Source organism: Thalia democratica, unplaced genomic scaffold (assembly GCF_965202585.1).
Source record: "Thalia democratica unplaced genomic scaffold, ktThaDemo2.hap1.1 HAP1_SCAFFOLD_423, whole genome shotgun sequence".
Lineage (NCBI taxonomy): Eukaryota > Metazoa > Chordata > Thaliacea > Salpida > Salpidae > Thalia > Thalia democratica.
In genome coordinates this window covers 34,374-59,330 of record NW_028139486.1, presented here as the reverse complement: position 1 = coordinate 59,330, position 24,957 = coordinate 34,374, and the positions used below count along the sequence as shown (strand labels likewise).

Here is a 24,957-nt window from a genome sequence, read left to right as displayed (position 1 = left end):
TCATTTTTTAACAACATACGTCAAAAAATAAAACTCGAAGACTTATTTGCAAAACTAAAGACCTTGGGAAAGACGCCCATACCATTTTAAAAATTATTTTTGACTCTCTATATGAGAACTCTCCGAAAGTATATTTTTACGGCAAAAATTTATTTTTTTGGGACGTCACTTTATAACAACATACGTCAAAAAATAACACTCGAAGACGTATTTGCAAAACAAAAGACCTTGGAAAAGACGCCTATACCATTTTAAAAACCATTTTTGACTCTTTGTAGGAGAATTCTCCGAAACTATTTCTTTTTGACTTTTAATGACTTTTTTTGTGACGTCATCTTTGAACAAAATATTCCAAAAATTAAAAATCAAAAACTGATTTGCAAAACTACAGACCTTGAGAAAGGCAACAACAGCTTTTTTAAAGACTATTTTCGACTCTTTATGTGATAAGATCTTACAAACAAGATAGCACGAATACTTTGCGAATACTACACTAAATGCTGCAACGTTAAGATGCAGCTGACACAGATTGAGCTTGCAGCTCCAACTTTACGAACATTTTAAATCAAAAAAAATTAAAAAAACTAATTTAGCAGGGAAATTAACGACGTTAATGTACACATTTGGCTTTATTTCATGTGCAACTTCATAATGATAAACTTTCTTATTTATTAAGCTAACATAACAAAATTAAATGATTTCAAAGCTTAATTCCTAAGTGTTAAGATAAACTTATGTTAATGTAGTTTGGGATTGTACAGTTGAAGCAGGGCCCCATTTAAAGCAGGATTCTTAAAATCTTATACTTAAAACTGAAATTTTTTTAACTATTTGTTTTTTTTTTCAGGTTGAGCAACAGCTTCAGTGTTCCACCCCACGCGACGTCCCTGGTTGTTAATTAAGATTTAATAACCAAATACAATTCGAACAAAACCGGTCGTGGTAGAGGGAGAAATTAAAGTTCAGCAAATATTTATACAAATGTTATTTATGTCATTATAATGATTTATTGGACTGTTTGTTGTATTTTTAAAAGTTGTTTTGCATTTTAATAATTAATTCAGTTGGCACGTAAAACAACAAATGAAGTATATCGAACAAAATTTACTGCTTTTATGCTCTAGTGCTAGTCGTATATACAATTTCGTTTGTTAAAAATTACAGGTAGAGTTGAAAAATAACACTATTTTGCTACAACTGCTACGAAATGTGAAATAAATTATTCTAAAAACATTTCCATTTAAACAGTCTACACCTAGCTTAAATGTCTAATAACTTACGGTCAACTTATTTGAACTCACAAGCTACTTAGCATTCTTAATAAGTCTTAATTGAGAGTTTAAATAACATGTAGGTTTAAGATTACAAACTTTAAGCAAAATAGTAGATTAATTTATATGTTTTTAAACGGCAATAGCAAGTACATAGCTGTTAATATTCATTAGCATTGTTGTAATTCAATATACTTTTATTATCGAACTATTTGTAATCTTCAAAGAATTATTAACCATTAAAATCTAAATTTAAACCTTCTTTTATAAACTAATAAGTCTAATGATTAATGGTAATGTATATTTATGCAGTTATAAAAAGGTTAGAGTACATACTTAGTCAATTGATTAAAATCAAAACAAAACTTAAAGGCCATAATCGAATTAATTAAATTCCGAAATGCCACTGGTTAATATTCTTTTTCTAAATTTAATTAAAACTAATTCGTCACCGTGTAACAGATGCAGTGATAAGATAAAAAAAAGGAATTTAAGAAATCAGTAAAAATTTTAGCGTGTAAAATGGTCAATCTTTAATCGGAGATAATACTGATTAGCTGCACCGCGACAACTAATATCAGAAACCAAGCAAGTGGTAAAAAAAAGTAGCGATTTTTAAAGTGAGAAGATGCATTAAAGTACTCTTGGTAAGTAACAAAAAATTTCAAGTTCAAAATGTAAATCCACGTTGTTTGCAGGTCAATTATTTAAAGTTTTGCTTGTATTTTTTTACTTTTATACAGGTGTTTATTGGTTTAAAGTTGAATTGCCACTTTTAAAAACTTAAGATTTACTAATTTTCAACATAAAAAGAAAGATAGTATTAAGCTTTTATTTGCAAAATAAATGAAATGTATTGTTTTGTAAACTGTAATTAAAGGAAACTTTTATCAAAAATACTTGTGTTAAAACAATATATAAGCCTACTGCGCTAAATTGGATGAAGTAGCAAGTTAAAAATTAAACAAATGCAATTTCACAAAATTTTGCAACTTTTTTCTGGTAACTTTTTTTTAGATACTTCAGATTACTTAAGTATTTTATTTAATTACAAGTTTTAACTTTTGTAATGTGACGACAATAAAATTAATGGTATTAGAGTTTTTGCAACATTTTGTTATTCAAAATACTTGAAAGAACAAAAATTAATTAAAGGTTATACTGTTGCGCAAATGCAACTTTTTGATAACCTACAGAACGTTCTTATCAAAAACTTTTGTTGAAATAATTTATGCACTTACTAAGTTAAAAAGTAATAGAACGATTTTTTTATTAAAGACTTCACTGAATTTTATTACAATAAAGACTTGGATAGTAGTCTTTAATAAGGTGTAATTGAAGGTTATTTTTCTGCAAAGATGCCATTTTTTGATAATTTTTCAGTGCTTATAGAATTGGCCCTGACACAATTTTCCGTTTGACTAAGATAAAAAAACTTCACTAAATTTGGCAGTTTTAAAACTAGTAATGGTATAGAATTTAAGTATTGAACGATAAAAAAAGCGCTCATAAAGTTTGGTCTAAGGACCTGGTGTACAAAGGAAACTTTCGGTTATCGAGTCGTACACCACATGCTTATAAAATTTCTTACGAGCTATAAGATTTAATTTTTACCATTTAAATATTTAAACCTTTAGTAATAAAACAATAAGTTAGACAAAATCAAAGAAAAAAAAACTAAACGAAAATAGAGTGAATTTTGTGTATAAAAAGGTACTCAAAAATTTGTTTAGTTACATAAGAACTAAAAAATAGATATAGATTTGAATAAACTTAAAAAAAGATATAAAAAATACTTGTAGTAAACAATTGAATACTTAAATGATAGATTACAAGCCCTTTAAAGAAAATAAAAATGTAATTCGCTAAAATATCTTTACGTTCTATTCTATCAGGATTTTGTGCTAAGAATGTTATTTTAAATTTAATTTAACAATTTTGATTGAAAAGTAAAAATAATTTCACATTCGAATAGATAAATAAACTATTGCATAATTTCTAATAACTTTAAAGAAGTGAACACTGAACTTAACTTTTATAAATGAAAATAAAAAGACAAGTAATGCTAAATGTATGCTTATAATAAGAAAACAAAAAAAAACATTAGTAATATTAATAACAACATATGTCCTTCTGTTTTAAAATATACTTTAATATATTTTGGACATTTGTCTAAGTCTAAAATTGTAATACTACATGGCAAAAAATATTTGTAACAATTAAAAAAAAAATTCTGATAATATCAGAAAAAGAGATTTTTCAACATAAGTTTGCTTGAAACAGTGATCTCAGCTTACTTTTTAAATACTCAATTTACTGATAAAGTATATACATCTATAACTTTTTTGTAGTTTGGAATGCTTGAAAACCAAAAGTTTGTAAGAATTCTGAACTTAATTCCAAATAGCAATCTTAAAGAATAATCTAGTAATCTAATCTCTTTCATTTTTATAATAACATTTTATACGATCAATCAACATTGGTAACACACCAATAACCCAATGCAAAATATTCAAATTAAATCAGCTACATGACTTTAAACATAAAAAGTTTATGGAAAAATATATTCAAGCAATTGATAAATCACTTTATGTGATAAAATATTATTATCTGTATTAAATTTGATCACAAGCTGTATTTAAGATGATACAATAAAAAAAATTTTGAACCTTCACTAATTTCAAATTTAAAAACTTCAAAAGAAAACAATGAATTGTTATTTTGAACAAATTTATTTTTCAATTTAAGCGATACCTGTCACGATAATAATTTCTACTTCTTTAAAAAAATGTATATTGACATTTCAAAACTTTTAAACATTGTTAATGGACCAGAAAGTAATCATACCTGAATCGTAAAACTACACAAACTGAATTAATTATCAACTAATAACACTAAGTAATTATTGGAAATAAAGTTATTTCTAATCATTGCCAACTTTTTTTAAAATCAATAATTAAAATTTTGGGCTCGTTTCATTATAAGTAATTGTACATAAATAAGGTAAAAGCATATCACAAAAAATATAAAAACTAATTTGTTGTATTTTAAATATTTTGTTTGATTTCAATTTTTTCTAAAAGTTTTTATGCTTCTTGCAATTTGCATTACGTGTTCAAATTGACTTTTTTCTTAAATATTTTAAATCAATTTAAGTTTTTACTATAATTTTTTTTAGTATGTTATACGATATTGACATGTATCAAGTAAATATATGATTTATTAAAGTTGTTTACAAACCAAATTTTGTCACATCATTCAGAAGTTAAATTTTTTAATTCGCAATTACTTTTTAAGCTGAATTACACTCGTATATGAATAAGTACTAATAATTGGTCAAAATAGAATGGTATTGTAACGTATTGCTTTATCAAGCAATTATATAAATTATAAATATGTTTATGAATGGACATGCAATGAAGTAAGTAGAAATTATAAGTTTATTGAACGACAAAAAGACGCTTAAAATATTTTATCTTAGGACCTAGTGCACGAATAACTTTTGGTTATTGATGATATAGAAAATATTTTAAAACTAAGTTTCAAAACTAATAAAAATATAACATTACAATGTTTTTGTTAAAATTTTTAAAGGTGAATCAACACCGGTAGCATACCAATATTCAAGTGCAAAACTTTTAAAAACTTAAATTAGGTTTATGGAAAATTTTCTTTGAAAAACTAACTAATTAATTTATGTGATAAAATACCATTATCTTTTTTAAAACTGGATCACAATTTTTCTTCCAAAAAAAAACTACAATCTCAATACATTTTGAATTATCAGTAAATTTTAATTTAATAACTTGAAAACAAAATATTGAATCGTTGTTTCTGAATATTTAAGCAATACATAGCATAATAATCTTTTTTACTTACAGCTTAAAATAGTTTTTCCTTAAAAAAGTTCTTTTAGATAAATTAGAGCATACGAAGTGGTTGTTCTAGCCGTCCTAGGTGGTTGTAAATAGTTGCTGACAAAATTTTTGTTCATGATGATATTTTTCATCATGCGGTGTCATATAAGTTAGTATAGATAGTTCTAAAAATTAACAAAGTATTTTAGTTGAGGAAAACTGTAACTTTTAATTTTTATCCTTTCCAGCTATATTTTCAAAAAAAAAATACTGTTTAAGTCTAGTATCTAACTTCTCCAATTATAGTACGTTTTATATATAGAAAAAAAAAACTTTCAGAATCATTATATTTTATTAGAACTTATCGTGGCAGTAACTTTTGCTTGTTTTTTTTTTTTTTATTTAGTTAACTAATTTATTTTTTCATTTTTTATGTTTAAACTTGTTAAAGGAGCTTGTTTAACTTTTGATCACTGATTTAATTATATGCTATTATATATGAAAAAAAATCGCAAAAACATTTAACTTACTAAACAAAAATTATTTAAAAGTTTACTTATAATTATATTTTCATATGAATTAATTACTTTCAAATGTCAGAAAGTATTTTAAATCTTGTTTTATTGTAGAGTAAAATGTTTAGAATATTTTTCAGGTCACTTATATTTTTTCTACCGTATATTAAATTAGCTTTATATCTACAGTTTTAGAAAAACTTTAATAAACTATTCTTTGTTATAACATAACGACACTATAAAAAAATGTTTTTGTATACTAGGTAGAATTTTTTATTTAACCGAAATCGACACCAAAGCCATATGTAAGTATGGATATAAAGCTTCTCTGTGTTTTCAAATTTAGAAGTATAAAATTTAAGTATAATATAGTAGATTAATATTTTAAAATAAGTATATTTTATGTTTAAAGTAAGAATTTAATATTAATGTAATAGTAATGTAATATATAGTTTATAATCTAAAAAAACACAATTAGATAAAACTTATTGTAAAAAACTAGCTGTAGCTTTTGTCATTTGTAAACTGATAATAACTAAACTACTAAACCTTAAGTTTTTTTAGAATTTATCAAAACTACAAATTTTTGTATGTTTTTTATAGCAAAAGTACTTTTATTTTTGTTTGTCGATTAGTTAGAGATTTAATTTAAAAAAAAGATGAAAATTAAAAAATTTATTTCATTATGAAAATTTTCCTGTTTGAACAAGTTATATAGTATCACTGCTGTCTAGATTTTGTTAATATATATGCTAAAAAACCTTTAAGTTTTTCGGTTTAAATCACAATCACTTTTATTTTATTTTTAACATTTAGAGAAAAATTGTCATGACAACTTTTTCTTACCTGAAATTAAAAATTCAAAGGACAAAGAACATTTATAAGGGTTTCTATTAGGTGGTGTAAATGTTATGAAAACCTTGAAAGCTTCACAGCTAATTTTATTCGATGAATTTTATGTTAATTGTTTTATACACATCGTTTCAAACATAGTGTCATTGAAAGTAGCAAAACTTAGCTTTGTTAAAAATAAATCTAATAATATTACAAATCAAAGTTTTAAGTTAGGTTACACAATTAGTTTTTTAGCATGAAAATATTTAGAATATTTTAATAAATTTTTTTTAATGTTCGTCAACGTTAAATTTTTGAAATAAATTAAAAGTTAAAAAAAAAACAAATTATAACAAAATTTAACTATTCTATTTTTATGAACAAATTAATACTTAAATTACAATTCCTTTCGTTTATCAAATAACTATAAAGAAAAAAGAAAATGCAGTTATAGTACTTTTTTTCAAAATGTCTATAAAAAAAAGGGTTTACTGACAGAAATTTAAAACAAAATGAAAAAAAGAAGTTTATATGATGGCATTAAAAATAAAAAAAAAGGTGAAATAAAGCAAAGTCATGCAAAAACATGTGATAATTTTAATAAACAAGGCGAAAATAAGTATAGCAATCTCATAATCAATGAGACTTTTTTTTGAACGACATCTATGGAAAAAAAATATTGACGTATTGACCAGTGGCGTCGTGTGGTCTTTTTGTTAGGGAGTGCAGCAGATTGTTATTGACAATCTAGAAAATGCCTCAGTTTAAAACGTTTAGATTAAAAACATAAAAATAGTATGTAAAATAGCGAATTTTTGAGAAAAAGTTCAATTAATTTTTTAATAAATAATAATAAAATATAAAAATAAACATTTAAAAAAACACGTGTTTCATACCTCTGTATATCATCACCGTTCATTAACAACTATACGCACTTTTATTTTTATTTATGTTAAATATGTTTTTGTTTTTTCTCTATTACATATTTACTAACTTAATTTTATGACTTGTCCAACAAGTTTCCCTACTCAAATTTTTCATACTCAATTTGCCCCTGCTCGAGTTTTTCCTGCTCCAGTTTTTTCTGCTCGAGTTTTCCCTGCTCGAATTGCCCCTGCTCGAGTTGTTAATGCTCGAGTTGCCCCTGCTCGATTTGTTCATGCTCAAGTTACCCCTGCTCAAGGTTCCCCTAATCGAGTTGCCTCTGCTCGAGTTGCTCCTGCTAAAGTTACCCCTGCTTGAGTTGCTCGTGCTCCAGTTATTCCTGCTCGAGTTGCCCCTGCTCGAATTTTCCCTGCTTGAATTTTTTCCTACTTGAGTTTTCCTTACTCGAGTTTCCCTGTTCGAGTTGCCCCTGCTCGAGTTGCTACTGCTCAAGTTTTCCCTGCTCGAGTTGCTCTTACTCGAGTTTACCCTACTCGAGTTTCCCTGTTCGAGTTGCCTCTGCTCGAATTGCTCCTGCTCGAGTTTTCCCTGCTCGAGTTTTTCCTGCTTGAATTTTCCCTGCTCGAGTTTTTCCCGCTCGAGTTTTCCTGCTCAAATTACCCCTGCTCGAGTTGTTCATGCTCGAGTTGTTCATGCTCAAGTACCCCTAATCGAGTTGCTCCTGCTAAAGTTACCCTTGCTCGAGTTGCTCGTGCTCTAGTTGTTCCTGCTCGAGTTTCCTCTGCTCGATTTTCCCTGCTCGAATTTGTCCTGCTCGAGTTGCTCTTGCTCGAGTTTTAAGTTCTCGATTTTTCCTGCTCGAGTTTTCCCTATTTAAGGTTCCCTTGCTCGAGTTGCCCCTGCTCGAGTTTTCCCTGCTGGAGTTGCTCGTGCTGGAGTTGCTCGTGCTCGAGTTGCTAGTGCTCGAGTTTTTCCTGTTCGAGTTGCCCCTGCTCGAGTTTTCGCTGCTCGAGTTTATCTGCTCGATTATTCCCTGCTCGATTTTTTCCTGCTCGAGTTCTCCCTTTTCGAGGTGCCCCTGCTCTAGTTGCCCCTATTCAAGTTGCCTCTGCTTGAGTATTACCTCCTCGAGTTCAATTTGTCTTACTGTTCTCATGTTGTAGTAAATCTTAAACAAAGATCATGATTTAATTAACATGGTGCTGAAAGTTCATGCAGCTTTTCAACATTTTTGTTTTAAAAAGTTATAAACATTTAAGATGCAGCTGACACAGATTGAGCTTGCAACTCCAACTTTACGAACATTATGATAATAAAATATAAAAAATAAAAATAAAAACTAATTTAGCAGGGAAATTAACGAAGTTTATGTACAGTATACATTTGGCTGTATATTTGTACAACTTCATAATAACTTAACTTTCTAATTTTTTAAGCTAATATAAAAACTGCTTTAAAGTTTTAAGTTTTAATTTCTCAGCTTTAAAATAAAGTTACTTTGACGTAGTTTGGGGTTGTACAGCTGAAGCAGAGGCCCATTTAAAGCAGCGTGTTTAAAGTCTTAAACTCTAAAATCAAAAAAAAAGCATTATTTTTTTTTAGGTGGAGCTACAGCGTTCAACCCAACGGGATGCCCCTGGTGCTGACTAATAATTTTAGATAAAAGTTACTTTTTATTTCTTACATCGTTATTTCTAACCAACATCACATGGTGGCGATTAGCATGCTACTCACCCTACTACGTAAAGTGAACTAAGTTTATAAAACAACTGATTATAAATTTTTAGAAAACTTATAATGTAATTAAAGGTTTTACTAATCGTTATAATTCTGCAAAAAACAATTAAATTAGAAAGCTGTTTACTAAAAAAACACAAAACAGTTTCAATGAATTGTTAAAAGTTAAACGTAGTGATGAACTAAAACAGTTTAATAAATTATAAATCTAGGAAAAAGAATGTTATAATTCTAAAGTAGTTTCTGAAGTACAAACAAGTGATAGTATTAGTCTAAAACAGGGTTTTCAAAGGTGGTCCATTTAGACCGCTTTGTGGTGATTTTAGCTACCAGGGGGTCTTAGAAAATATCCGAAACAATGATAAATATATGAACTAAAATGAGCTTAAGTCTAATACTTGTATGTTCATTTTCAGATAATTTAAGGTAAAACAAAGCTCAAATGAGGGAATCTAGATAAGTAACAAAAAGATTTTATAACAAATTGAAATAAATTAGTTATACTAAAAATGTTCAACTGGCTTTCACCAAAGAAAACGCTTTAAAATAAATGTTTTATTAAAGACAAATAAATAATATAACTGTAATACAACAAGAAAAACATTACAATTAAGCCCTACACAACTCAACATATTCAACTTAACGTTAATTTATTCTTGCTTTGTTAATATCACCAATTTGGATTTGCGGCATTGAAGTATTCAAATCTACGCAGAGCTGGTAGTACCTTCTTTTTACGGGAATCATAGAAGCAGAAGTGTGCTCTTCCTAAACATTTATATGATCCCCATCAGCTTTATTTGTCTTATCAGTTCTGGCTTCGTTTAAATCATTTGAAAACATTAAAGACAAATTAGGAGATCGATGACTTACATTGTCCTCTTGTGAGCTAGGTTGATCTCGACGCAAACCATAAAATTCATTTGCGTAAATACTAGTTGATATAGGGTTGTACAACCTCAAAAATCTTCTATTCCTTCGCGTCAGTCTCCGCTAGCCATCAGTTCTCACCAAAAGTTGATCATATGGAAGCACCTCTATTACAACTCAACTCCTACCCCATTTACGTAAATAGTTGCCGCTCTGGTTCTGCAGTAGACACCTACTGCCAAAGTACAAAGGTCGCAACTGCTCGGCTTTGTGGTTGATAGCTTCTGAATTTTTGACGAATCTTGTACACAGTGCTTCTTATTTTAAATTCCACGCTTCTCATTTTACAGGTCGGACCGCAGGATTAGAAAATTTGTCCAGCTTGTTTAAATGAGCAAAACCATCTCGCAGCTGTCATCCACGCATAATTTCATCTATTGCTATCTAGGCCACCTTTTTCAGTAACATTAGACCTAAGAAGTCATTTTGTTTGCAATACATCTTCTTCTGCTCTTCCACTTGAACTTGGATAGTATGCTGAAGCTACTCGATGTGTAACATTCCAGGTTTTAAATCGTTCCTTTGTTGAACTAGACGAAAATTCTGGTCTACCATCGCTTGGCATCTCCTCAGGTACTTCAAATCTAGAAAATAAGTCTCGTAGGCAATTAATCAAACCACGCGAAACTGCTCGAGATGTTCCGCTTGTAAAATTTTGTTGAAAATATTACTGTCAAACCTGACAATCTGTCCCCTACTACTAGAAAATTGTTTCCAGCAAACTAGAAAAAATCTTCAAATGTCTATTCGAACGGACTTGTAGGAGGATCAGATAACTCTTGTGGTAAAGATAATTGAGAAGGAAAGTTTTAGTTGCAGCTTCGACACCTTTCTTGAATTAATTCAATTTTCTGTGTCATCCCAGGCCAGAAGACAACCTGTTGGGCACGAGCATGCATTGATGTCTTGGTGCGCTGAATGTAACTTATTGAGAACACGAGGTCGTAAGCTAAAAGGCACCACTACTCTGTCCTTGGAAAATATAAATCCATCACTCACGATCAACGCACCATCCTATCTAAAAAACGCTGACAAAAGTTCATCATGTTTTAAACTTAGACCTTCGATACACCTAAAAACTCTTGAAAGTAGTTTGTCATTTAACGTTTTTTCTACAACTTCTTTCCAAGTGATTGCAATTGAACGGTGTACTTCATTATTTAATTAAGCCGTCAAAACTGATTCATTAGTCGAGTTACCATCATGCGAATTCATTTCACTTGACAAGGTTGGATAACGTGATGCAGCGTCTGCAGTTAAATTGGTTTTACCAGGCATGTACTGTACTTAAAAAAGCCATGGTAGTGTTCGCCGTTTTAGTCTAAATATTCGTGTGTTCTGAATTTCGTTTAAAGCAAGATTACCAAAAATCTTTACTAGTGGCTTCTGATCAGTAACAACCGTAAGATCTTTGCAGCCCTTTGTTAAACACTTTGTCTGCTCTAACGACCAAGAAATGGCAAGCGACTCTCCTTCAAGGGCAGCATAGTTCTTTTCTGTTCTACTTGACAACTCTGAACCTGCAAATGTCACCTTCCAATTAGTGGTGCAGCAGTCAGTTATCCGCAGTTGTAGTTGCAGTTTTTCTGCATGAGAAAGTAGCCTAAGTCTTGCTTCGACCAGTCAGGTCTTAGACTTGTCAACTTTCCAAGATCAAAAAATTGTACATCGCTACTTATTGCATCAACAATCATTTGTTTTGATTCATAAATAATTTGCTAAACGTTCCATATTATTTCATTATTTAAAAGGTGCCATAAATTTAAGAAGTTTGGCATACTTGATTTATTAAGCCAAATCCGCTCTATATATCTGTGGCAGACTTTGGTGTTGGAAATTTCTGAATTGTTTTTAAGTACTTTGGTAAAGGTTCTATGCGTTCATTTGAAATTCTAAAACCTGCATATTCAACTGACTTCTGACAGAATTGGAACTTCTTTGGATTAAGGATTATGCCTGCTTCTCAAACTTTGACAAAAATCTATTGTTATCCACCAGTGATACTCTAATTCAGAATTACAAAACACATCATAATCTACACATCTTTCTTTCTATCAAAATCAGATAAAATAGCTTTAAACGACGATTGTAACCATCACCAGACGAAACAAAGCCTTGAGGTGATCAGCTGCAATAGTATCATTTATGTCAGTGACTCAGTGACTGAGTCTTTTCTCTCGCATGAAAAAGTGGTTCAACTTCTAATTATAAATAGAGACTTTCCCACTATTGGTTCTCAGCTGCCTCATCAGCAATTTAAAGTTATTACAAATTTGAATGTAAAAGATCAAAGTAAACTCAACTCACACGAGGTTACCTGCAGTTGCCCAACCAGAAACAAAGTTCCAGATAAATCATGCAAGCTTTCATTCTAAGGCTACAGCGAAAATGCGAGTAATATGCGTGAGTTGCTTCTACAAATGTATGCAGCTTTTACGTTTAATATATGTCCGCATAAACCACTCAATCAAATGATGGGCCCCAACTTGAAATTCATTTAGAAGATAATGCTTAACCTCGTGTGTTTCATACTCCAGCACACTTACCAACACATTGCCAAAAGCAGGTTAAAACGGATCTTATCAGGGATGAGAGTTAGGTGTTTTGGAACGTGTCCCATTTGGTGAACCTGTAATCTAGTGACATCGTGTGGTTATCACAAGAAAACAAGATGGGTCACCTAGAAGAACTTTAAATATTTTACCTCTGAACAAGTATTGGAATAGAGATGCATGTTTATCAGAAATTCCGTTTTTGTTGGCACGCAGATTTTCAGGAACATTCAAGACTGTAACAGATGCTTGGAACAGGCACATAGAGTTCCTTCGGGAGCAAGTGATAGGTATCTCACAACACTTATCACTCCGTTTGGTAGGTATCGCTATACTAGAGCATTTTCACTTGTTGCCTTGAATGGAAGCTTGCATGGTTTATCTTGGACTTTGTTTCTGGTTGGACAGCTGCAGATTACCTCGTGTGATTTGAGTTTACTTTGATCTTTTACATTCAAATTTGTAATAACTTTAGAATGCTGATGAAGCAGCTGAGAATCAATAGTGGAAAAATCTCTATTTATAGTTAGAAGTTAAACCATTGTTTCATATAAGATAAAAAACCCAGTAACTGAGTCAATGACATTAATAATATAAATGTAAAACTGCGGATAAAATGACAAATATAAAAGCTAATGTGTATTTATAATCATAAAGGAAAGAGGATACTGCATTTACAACTTGAATAAAATGTATAAAAATAAAAGGAGTTAAGCTATACAACAAAAAAACTTTAAAAAAATTAGTATATAAAAATGATAAAAAGCCTTAAGTTTAGCAACAAAAAAAAGCAAGTAAAATAGTAGTTCATATTATCTTTTAAAACGATATTTACTGTTCGGTGTTTATATAAAATAAAATAAAGTTTTTTATTTAGGAATTTGCATTTTAACCAGTAATCTAAACGCAAAAAGGATGATACAAGAAAAGGAGAAAGATAAATTGGAATCTGGCACGCCTGTTAATGATGAAAAAAAAATCGATAGTTTGAAGAAAGATGTAAAACCTGTAAAAGCAAACAGTCTAGATGAAAATGTCGAAGAAAACTCAGTTGGAAAAGACATCTGTGTGGAATTTTCAAAAAGAAATCTAAAAGATGATATGAATGACTTGGTTCAAAAAAATGCAAAAATGCAAGAAAAAGTTCAAGATCAACCGAAGAAGTCTTTAGAAACAGAAAATTCAGAACTAAAAAACGATAAAGATAAAGTAAGTGAGAAAACGTTTGAAGATCAAAGTCTTATAATGACCCTGAAAAAGAAAATAGAGGATCTACAGAATTTACTCGAAATGGCAGATGAATGTTTAAAAAATGAACAGAAAAAAGTCATTGAAAGTGAAGAAAAATACATGAATGTAGAAAGAAAACTTGAAGAAAGCAATTGTGAAAAGAAAAAACTACTCGAAAAAATCGATAATCTAAATACTGAGCTCATTAAACTAAAAGTTGAAGTTTCTCATTTTAACGAAGACATAAATAGTATGAAAGATCAGTTAAAAAACAAAGAAAAAAAATTCGAAACTGAAAAACTATGTTTAAAAGATCAAATAACAGCTTTAGAATTAGCAAATCATGAAGCGAACAAAGTTTTAAAACAAAAAGAACAAATATTACTAAAAATAAATAAAAAATTTGTAACCCAAACAAACAAGCTAGAGAGTAGTAACAACGAAAAAGATGTATTGAAGACAACTAATGAAAAGTTAAAGAAAACACTTGATGATTCTATAAAAGATTGTAAGTATCTCGAAAAAGAATTAAAAGAAAGAACAAAAAAACATGAAGACACAAGAAAAATTCTAAATAATTTATTAGAAGAGTCAAGCGAAGTGGGTATTTTTGAAGCTATGTGTTTTTAGCATAAATTTTTGGCTTGTTTTTTTCTTGAGCATTTTAATTTTCAAAGTTATATCTTTTAAACCTCATTTAAGTTATTCTTTAAGTTACTCAAAGACCACATTAAAAACCTTAAAACTTGTATATTTTTAAAGGCTGTAAAGATTATAAGCGCCACAGAAAATACCAAGAATTTCCAATTTCCGAACATTCTTTCAAATTTTTGTGATGAATTAACATGTTCAAAGATAACATTCATAGTAATAAGAGACGTCTATTTTTGGGAAGATACACAAGTAAATTTTCTTAGTATTGTATAAACAATATTTTCTCTAAAAAAACTTAGGAACTTTTAAAATTCTAGAAATCTACTCTATAAACTTTTAGTTCTTACGAGCCAGCTAGGACTGTTTTAAATTTAATTTAGAAAGTAAAACAATAAATACAATAACCTTTTTATTGTAACCTAAGGTAGAAAACTTCGAAGAAATTGTCAGAGCTTCAAAACAAGTATTCAAAAATTTAAAAAAAATCCAACTACTGACGAAAGAATATGCCAGTCGAATACCAAACAAAATAAAAAAACTAGAAGCGATAGAGTCAAAACTAAAAAGTAAATACAAAAAAAATTATCCGTATCATTTCTAACTAGCCATTAAAACGAGATAACTTTGTTTTTGAAACTTAGATGGTTATTTTACAATAATCTAAACAGGTGAAGATAACAATCAATTCGGGAAAATAGAAATCAGCATTATTAGTAAGCAGCGAGACTACAAGAAGAAAAACTTGATTACCACTTCCCATGACAGATCAATCTGGTGTGTTTATTCATTTTCAATTTGTTATTTCACTTTGTTTTCAGCTATATTTAGTATGTACATATACATGTATTTATAAACAACTTAAACTTTGTCACAAAAAGTCTAATATTAGTTAATTAATTAGTTTCATATATGTTTATTTAATTTAAAAAAATTTATTTGAAAATTAAAAATGTAATTTTTTAGTATTTTGAACAGCTTTTACCAGTCTGAACAGCATCCACCACTCATAAGTTGCCCCTTAGGAAGGGGCCTGGACTTGTTTGACCATGACGAAGACAGAAGACCAAGAAAAGGCAATATCTTTGCAATTAATATGAAATTTGCCAAGTTCCTGACGAAAAAATTTCCCAATTCAAGCAACAGCTTGTTGTAGTTTTTTTTATAAAAATTTTCGCTAAAATTTATCAATATAGTATCTATGCTTTATATGAACATTAGTTCTTATTCCCGCTGAAGTTATTTTGAAAAATTCCTTTTCACTTCGCTTTGTTATTATAAGTTAAGAAGTTACTTGTATTATATAAGTTTGTTTTATAAAATATTGGTATAAACTTTGTTTTATACACTTTTTTAATGCCAGAGTATGTTTATCAAAAGTGTTATACTTTTATAAAAGTGCAGTTTTTTTTAAAGTGCAATGAGCTTTATTTATTATTATGGCTAAAAAAGTTTTTGTTTCTTACTGTATAAGTTTTGTTTATAAAATCTATCTTTGTGTTTTTCCCTTTGCTTTTTCCATTTATAATAAAAAAAAAAAAAAAAAAAAAAAAAAAAAGGGTATTTGAAATGTTTAGACAGAGGTTTTAACTTTTAAATCAAACGGCTGCACTTGGGCTTAGCTTGAGTGGTTTGAGTTAACTGTTCCTCGTCTAAACATTTAAGTCTTACGAATGCCTCCAAGTGGCAATACCCGGTAAACCACTTCAGTCAGTGGGCTAAACTTCGTAAGGCGATAGACATGAGAGTGCTTCAAGGTGTATGTTACGTCAGTAATCAAGTTTACATCAATTCAGTTGATGACGTAACATAACTTTTTCAAGAGTTTTTAAAACTTCTTAGAAGTATAATTTTTACTTTGCTTTCTACGAAAGGTGCAAAATAATAACAAAATTTTTAAAGATGCTAGCAATTAGTTATTAATTTTATACATGCTAAAAACAACAGAAGCCAAATTTTGCATCTTGAAAAGCTTCAATTATTTAATCTTTTTTCTCAAAAAAATATGTTAAACATTTGAAAAAAAATTCTTAAATATCTTCACTTTTATTTGTTCCTTAGAAATTAGCAAAAAAACGCACTTCGCAAGCAATTATGCAAAATGTTTGCTACTCACACTAAATTTTTGTTAACTTGTTTGGATTTACTTATTTTCTTGTTGAGGTTATTTTCTATTTATAATGTAAATAATGTATTTATCCAGTTATAAATTGTTTTTGAAATTATTTACGCTTTTTATTGAAAAAATATACTTTGTCTAACAACTATTTACTATCAAGAGAGTTGGTTTTTATTAAAAAATATATTTATATTTTGTTAAAGGGGTAGCTATAAAATTTGCACGAGCCTACAAAATTGCAAGAGGGGACAAAATTGCACGAAGACACTTTTGCAGGAGGATATAAAATTGCACAAAGACTTTTTTGCACGGAGACATTTTTGTGTGAGTTGATTTTTTTTTTATTTTATTAGTTATAATTTTTTTTTAGTATTTTTTACTATAACTGTTACCCCTACCTTCGGTCGGTAACTTATTGCTTTTTTGCTAATAATAATTATTTTTTTTTTATAAATATATTTTTTTTCAAATAAAAATTAAAAAATAACTTAAATAGAAAAATAAACTGAACTCACATGGATTGCAGTTGCAAAATTAATAAGTTTAAAAAATGTTATAACTAAATAATTAAAAACTTTGCTTAATTTGAACAAAAATTAAAATAAAACCTTGCAACTTGCTTCATGACATAAATATGGTGTGGTTAAAAACATTGTAATTTGTTATGCCTAATATTTTTAATTTTTTGCTAAACTGCCATATTGAATAAGTTTTATATAACCAAAGTTTGTAAGTTTAAATCGTGTTTTTACTATAAAACGAGCTTCTAGAAGTACAAATAACATTCTACGATTACAAATAACTTAATTTTATAAATAACTAATGATATTTTAAGTTTTAAAACAGAGTTTTTGGAAATGGGTACCGTTTGTAAATAGCTCGTGCCTTTTATTTAAGTTAATCTTTTAATTTGCTTTGGATATCTCCATTTTTTCTATAACACAGGTCTTGCAGATCTTGTAAAAGCTTTTTATTTCCCCTATGTAGTGGAGTGTACTCCATTTAATAGAGAAAGCTGATATATTTGTTTTCAGATATCAAATATATTTAGCTAATACGATTACGTTGTCTTTAAAAGTTTTAAACCTATAAATATGACTGTACCGTCAACTTTAAAAAAGTGTTTCCTGTTGATCCAGTATAACTCTTTGAATCCTTTGTAGATAGTAGTGTTGCTTTGTAAACAGTCAAATAAGAGGAAAAAATTTATTTGTTAACTAATAACAATAACAGGGTTTAAAAGTTCAAGATAACTTAAAAAAGTTGTTTAGAACTTTATTGTTTTGTACAAACTTAGTCAACAATAAAATATAGTATGTAAAGTTTTTCAAAAGTTTCAATTTCACTAAAAATCTCTAAGTCAAAGAAACAAGCATCAACTTTATCAGCAGTAAATTTAAAAAAATTAAAACGATATGTTTAAAATAGCTAACAAGCTTCCTTGATTTAAAACTTTACTTTTTTTTTACAAAGCTGATGATTCTTTTTTAAACCTGTTAATAAGGAAAAAGGCAGTTGACTTTAATGGATGATTTACAGTTTTACTTATATTTATTAATAAAAGTACTCTATTACTTTAAACTTAACAAGTTTGTTATCGAAACTAGGAAAAATTTAAGAAAAAAAAGTCATCACGGGTTGTATTATAAGTAAAATTGAATGTTTTTTACATAGAATTTTGAAATAACTTAGTATTTATAAAAATAACATTTAAGCAAATTTAATTGTAGATTTTAGCATGTAGAATTGTAGATTAATAAAAAAATTCTTTGTTAACATTATGTTGTTAATATTATCTATAATTTTTCATCAAATTTAATACAAACAGTATCTTCACAAAATACTGGAAATTCAAGCATTAAGGTAAAAAAAAAATTATAAAACAACTTTAAGTACAAAAATCTAAAAATAATTTATTCCTTCTTAGCTCAAGGACAAAAAGTCTTTCTAGTTGCTAGGTTTGATAATTGCAATTTTTCGTGTTTTTATTTATTTATTCAGCTTAAAATATTTTGAAAATAGTTAAATTTCAAACTAAGTAAAAGCTATATACCTACAAAAACATAGCAATAATATATATGTATTTAAAAAAACGTATGGTACATATACTTGTTTACTGTTGTTATGTTAAGTTATATATATACATTAAAAAATAAGTTACTTTACGAACAGTATATTTATATACTTACGTGGTTTTTACAAATAATTCTCAATTAAATACACTAATATTATAATACTGACTAATTTAAAGCTAGCAACAATTTTCACAATAATAGTTTTTGTAAAATTTACGTTTATATTTTGTAATTATAGTTGTTTTAAAAAATAAGGTTATTAACACTAACATCATCACATATCTAGTTTCGGATAAGGTAAGTGAAAAACTATAAGTTTTAAAACTCAGCTTTGAAATTTACTTAATTTTGGCTGTTAAATAGCAGTCATTAAACAGCAAATTGTCTCAATTAGACTTAATTCTTGATTATTTGTACACACTTTAATTGACTTATAAAAGTAAGTAATTTATATTCTTTAATAAAATTATTTTAGAAGTGTTGTTTAAAACATTATTTGTCAAAATTACAGTTACTAGTATTACAATCTCTAAACTAATTATTATACAACTATTATTTTTTTAAACATTAAACTTGTTGTTTTTTATATACACACAATTAGTTATTAAATACCTGTTTAACTGATAATTCTATAAACAGGTTATTTTTAAGTTCGAAAATGTTTAAAGCCAAAAAAAAATCTCTAAAAATCTTGATAAAACAAAACAAAACAGAAAAAAACTGTCGGCAACAAATTGACCATCTAAACACAGATGATTCTTCAACAAAGATTAGTACCGATGGAAAGCTTTCGAAACAATCACCTATGAATGAAACACCAAGTTGTTCTGAAGACGATCTTTGTACTGCAGTTGAAAATCTCAATGTAAACAATGTTCCCTGTTGCAGTTATATAACTAAAAAAGGAAAAACTATTGTAATAGACGACAGAAAATTGCAACGAGGAAGTACAGACAGCTTTCATGACAAGTACAGAACAACCACAGACTTTTTTGAGAATGAAAACACTGTTGTTTTTCATGGTGTGGAAAATGAACCTGGATTCAAAAGGGCAAAAAAAAGGTTTTAACCCGAAGTCCATTTTCGACAATATCTTACCGAAGACGGAACTCCAATAGAATATCACGAGCAAAACAAAGCCCAAAATATCCATTTAAAAAAAATAAAGTAAGAGTTTTGGAAGCTTATGATTGGTACGTTTACGAGAATTATTACGTCATAGTGACCGAATACGAAGAAGAATTTAAATCAGATTTGTTTTCATGCACTACTAAGCAAGTCAATGAACATTTCTCTGAGGAAGTTTGCAAAACCATTTTCAAGCTGGTTTTTGAATTAATAACCGCATTAAACGATAATGGTGTGTACCATCTGGATATCAAGCCGAGCAATATCCTTTATGATCCGAATAATCAGGAGCTAAAGTTGTTAGACTTTGGCCACTCAATCTACAGAAGAATTGAAGGTGCAAAAAAGAATCCGAGCATAGACTTCATATGCGGCACGGAAGGTCTTAAGACTCCCCAGCAAGTTGAAGGATCGGATTACTTCGGAAGAGACGTGGACTTGTGGGGTTGCGCTCAAGTGTTGTACTTTTGTTCGCAAGGCTGCTACGCTTTTGAAGATGATGATGAAGTTTTAAACAAGCGATTGGAGTTTGAGGTTGAAGTAAGTGATGAGGAAGAATGAAAATCAAAAAAGCAATGAACAGAAATAGAACCTGGTTATAAAAACAAATAATTTTGATGCATTATAGTTTTACTCGTCTTAAGTATTTGTTATTGTGTCATTTTAGTATGTAATATACACAAGACTATAAATTTCTAAATTATGACATATGAAAATATGATATAAAATTCTAAACTATTGCATTGTCATGTTGTGACAAAATAAAACTAGTTTGATTTAAATTATTACGTAATTTTATAGAATGTATTCTTTAACGTAACTAATAAAAATACTTTCTTAAATGATTTTTAAAATTTTCCATTATCGAAAACCCAACTTTTGTTGTAATAAAAGTTAAAATATGTTTTATCACTTGAATTTAGACTATTTAATAGTTTTATTAATTGCTTATTAAAAACTTTATAGAAAGTTATATTTTGTTTTATAAAAAAGATAATTTGTTATCAATGTGTAAACAATCTTAGCTATATTTTTACATCTGTTGACTCTAAGGTATTAGCAAAATATAACTTGACTGATTATCTAACATCTTATTATTACGTAACATGTTGCTGCAGTTCTTTTGTAAACAAAAAATGATGTTGTTTTAGTGCAACTACTAATGTAAACACAATCTGGTTTTGATCTCTAATATTTTTGACTTTGAACAAGATTCTCAATCAGTAATTAAAGTGAAATTTAAATTATGGAGATTGATCAAAAATAGCAAAAAAAAAAAAAAAAGCACCATACCAGTTTTAAAATCAGTTGGTTTACATTTGTTTAAGTAAAACAGTAGACAAACGTTGAGGCGTTCTTTAAAAGAATGCAAATTAAATAGTTTAATCATTTCAATGTTTAATCTGCATAATAATTTTTTGCAACCTCATCATAAGTATTACACTTTAAAAAATTCACGTTTTAATAAAAATAAAACTCATTTCTAGTTTTATTTTTTTTTTAAATCTATCTATGTAAACGAAAACTTTAAATTGTACATGAATATTTCCAAATAAGAGTGTGTCATATTAAACAACTTAAAAACACAATTTTATTGTTTTTAGCTCAACTTTTCAATTCCTTACCAAGCCCGAGAGAGAAATTTAAAAACAACAGTCGAGATTCATGCATTAAAAATTTTGGAAGTGAAATCCTCTAAATGCCTTTTATGTTTAAATTACATTTAGCTTTCTCACTGGAAAGAAAATGCCTTGAATAGCAAATCAATCAAGAGATTTTTGGTTTCAAGTTTGCAAAAAGTTTTAAATTCTTTAGAACTTGTTGAAAAAATATTTACTAAAAAAAAGCATAGAGTTCGTTTGGCGAAGATTTTTTTTTAATTCTGTTTCATGTTTATTTTGCGTAACTGCATGGGATTATGTAAGTTTTTGCAAAGTATGCAAGATATACAAAAGAAAATTTATTTTTATTTGATCATTTTTAACCAGATTTTAAAAGTAGAAAATTCAAAACTGAATAAGATTTTTGCTAAAACCTCTGAAATATGATTTTCAAATTTTGTTTTGAAAAGTCTGCCAGAATGAACTTCCAATCAGAATGCTTGTCAGTTTTTTTCTACAAAGACGGATATGAATGACGAAATTGGTAATAATCTCTGACATAATTTTGAAAATGTTTACACTTTAAAGAAAATTAGATCTGTTTACTATCTTTGCAAAGGTTAAAAAACTAAGAAATTAATTTTAAATAAAACTAGTTTATGAGTCAAAACTTTTTTATAAGAAAAATGTTAATTGTATAAAATTTATAATAAAATATCAATGTCTATATTTTGATAAGTCATGATCAATGAATAATATTTTTCCTTATTATTTAATCCATCTATTTTTTTCTTAAAACTAAATGAAATTAATTTAAATTAATAAATTTAACTACAATTTACCACCAATATTACTGTCGTAAAAACTATCAAAAGAACGTCTAACTTCGTAAAAGAATTTTTAAACAATTTCTTAGCTAAGGTGACTTTAAATACTTATTGATTATAAAAAGAACTGTAAAAAATGAATTCAGTTTACTGTTTATCGTTTTCTGGATGTCGAAAAATTAACCAAAGCTAACTTTTCAACACTTGAGTTAAACGCTTTTAAATAAAAAGGTTGAAGTAAATAATGTAATTATGAACTATTTACTATTAGTGTTAGGAAAAAAATAACTATTTTTTTCTAACAACTTTATTCCAGTACTTTTTTTCTACTTTTTTAACTAAAAGAAAGCCTTTTTAGGCGCTGCGAGCGACTAAACCGTTTTTTTTTTTTGTATGTTTCTTTTAATTTCGTCAGGTAAATTTGATAAATTTTACTTTAGCGGTAAATAAATGAATAAGCACGTTAAATCAGTGTAAAAAATAATAAGATATTTTAATCATTTAGCGGATCTTCTACAAACTTATCAAACAATAAACAACAATATTTTTATTTTTTTATGACCTCCATTTACAATAGCGAAAAGTGAACATTTTTTTCTTGAATTAAAAAAGTGAAAACGTTAAAATAATATTTAGAAAAAAATTATAATTGTTTTTACAATGTTAGTCTACATATCATCGAAATTTTTAAACAAATGTACGTTTATTACAAATCGTAATAATAATGAAAAAAGAAGGTAAGTATTAATACCGTAGGTAATGTAATAAAAAATGAAAATTCTTTTTAAATTGTCACTAAATTAGCATTTATATTTACCAGAAGTAGAAAAAAAAACTTTTTTTAAGAAAAAAGGTACATATTACCTAAAAATAAAAACTTTAAAACTATTTTTTTAGGTTTATTGCTACTTTTTTAACTGCTTAGAAATACTTTTCTACACTTAAATAAATATAAATTTACATGTTTAAAACTATAGCTGCCCATATTCTTATAAATACACCGCAACAAATTTACTTAATCTTGAATTTTTAAATTAGAGCAAATAAACGTTTATGTGCTTTATATCATTATTGTTGTCAGAAGTTATGAAAATTTTTGAAATAACCTTAGCAGTTGCCAAAAACAAAAGAGCCAAAATGTCACAAACGGTGTAGTTGAACAACCATAATGCCAAATTATGGATGCTACGACCCACTTTTTAAAGTTTTATAGGTATAACAGGGCAGGAAAAGTTGGGTGTAGGTTCTGGTAATCTTTTTGACCATTCACCATTCAGTATGTCATAATACAAAAGTATTTCATTACAAATAACAACAAGCTTGCTTCCAATAACAACACAATCTAAAGGATAACCAGTTGAATGGAATTTGAATGACTGCTTCAGCAGAACAAACTTTTCACAAGTTGAATCATAAACTTCTCCTCTTTTAAAAGGAGAAATTTCAATTACAAACAGCTTGCTGCTGGTAGCCACTGACCTGTGAAAACGTCTGCTTTCTACCATACTTGGGATTCTTGACCATGAATCGGTAGTACTATCGTACGCTTCAGCTGTATTTAATATGTTGTCTACATTAGACTCACCACCACACACGACAATTTTTCCTTGAAACACTGAACTAGTAGCACTACACCTCGCCTCATGCATGCTAGCGACTTTTTTCCACGAGCAATTAAAAGTGCAAAATTTGTAGCAAGAAGCAAACTTTTCTTGCATCATACTAAAAGAGCTGCCACCTAGGATGTATATGCTGTCATTAAAAGAAATAATACAATCACAATATCGCATACTCAGACATTCGGGCAAAAAACCTACATCTTGCCAAGTTTTGTGAGCGGTAGAGTACTTTTGAATGATCATATCATTAATGGTGTATGCTTCGTTTTTTATGCAAAAAGTTTCCGAGCTTCCTCTCCATTCATCTCGTGGTGGCAACATGTTTGCACCAGAAACAAAAGAAGACCTTTTACAGACAAAATTTAAAGTATAAGGTGTTTTGGTATAATTGCAACCATAAACGTTTGTCTCAAAATTGTATTCCTCGCTGTTTTTGATGGCAGTCCTGTGGTTTTTTGAATTTAAATCGTTCCTGTCCTGTGAAATTTCGCTAATCATCCTACAACACTCATCACGAACGACAAAGCAATCTTCTTTACCCAACATGTAAGTTAAAGTCGGAACTGACTCAAGTGCACGACAAATGTTAGACAAAAGGTAACCCGCATACTTGCTATGTTCTTTATGACGTAACCAGTTGTACGCTGCGTTGAATATCTGCACATCTGAATCCACAAACAACTCAGCGCTTGAAATTAGTTTCACAACAGAAACATAACCCAACTCTTTAAAACTTTCTGACTGTGAAACCGTTAGAAAGCAACGGCCAATTAAACGAACCGAAGTTTTATTCAAAGCTGAAAGCTTGAAAAGATTTGATGAAACAAATGCAGCTACACAGTTCTTCAAATTTAGTTCGGTTGTCATGAAGTTGCTTGTTTTACTTTCTTTAACTCCGTCCAATAGAACACTGCTCCTTTTCATGTATTTTATTACATTGTATTTGTCCATAAGCAGGTTTTCTGTAAGTTCACAATTTTAGAACGCGCTCTTATAAATGATAATTTTAAGATTTAAAAAGCAGTATGACGTAATAATTGAGTATTATGCATAACAAAAATTCGGTACAAAAATTAATCTTCCAATTTTTTTTTTGTTTTTTTGTATAACTTTTGCATCTCTGTTT

At 28.5% G+C, this 24,957-nt stretch overlaps 1 protein-coding gene across 1 annotated transcript; it reads right to left on the bottom strand.

The window, feature by feature from the left end:
* Positions 1–23,411: 23,411 nt before the first annotated feature.
* Positions 23,412–24,755, bottom strand: LOC145846378 (kelch repeat and BTB domain-containing protein 3-like). Its single transcript, XM_082953191.1, has one exon. It carries the CDS (start codon positions 24,753–24,755, stop codon positions 23,412–23,414), a length of 1,344 nt encoding a protein of 447 aa, XP_082809317.1.
* Positions 24,756–24,957: the final 202 nt, after the last annotated feature.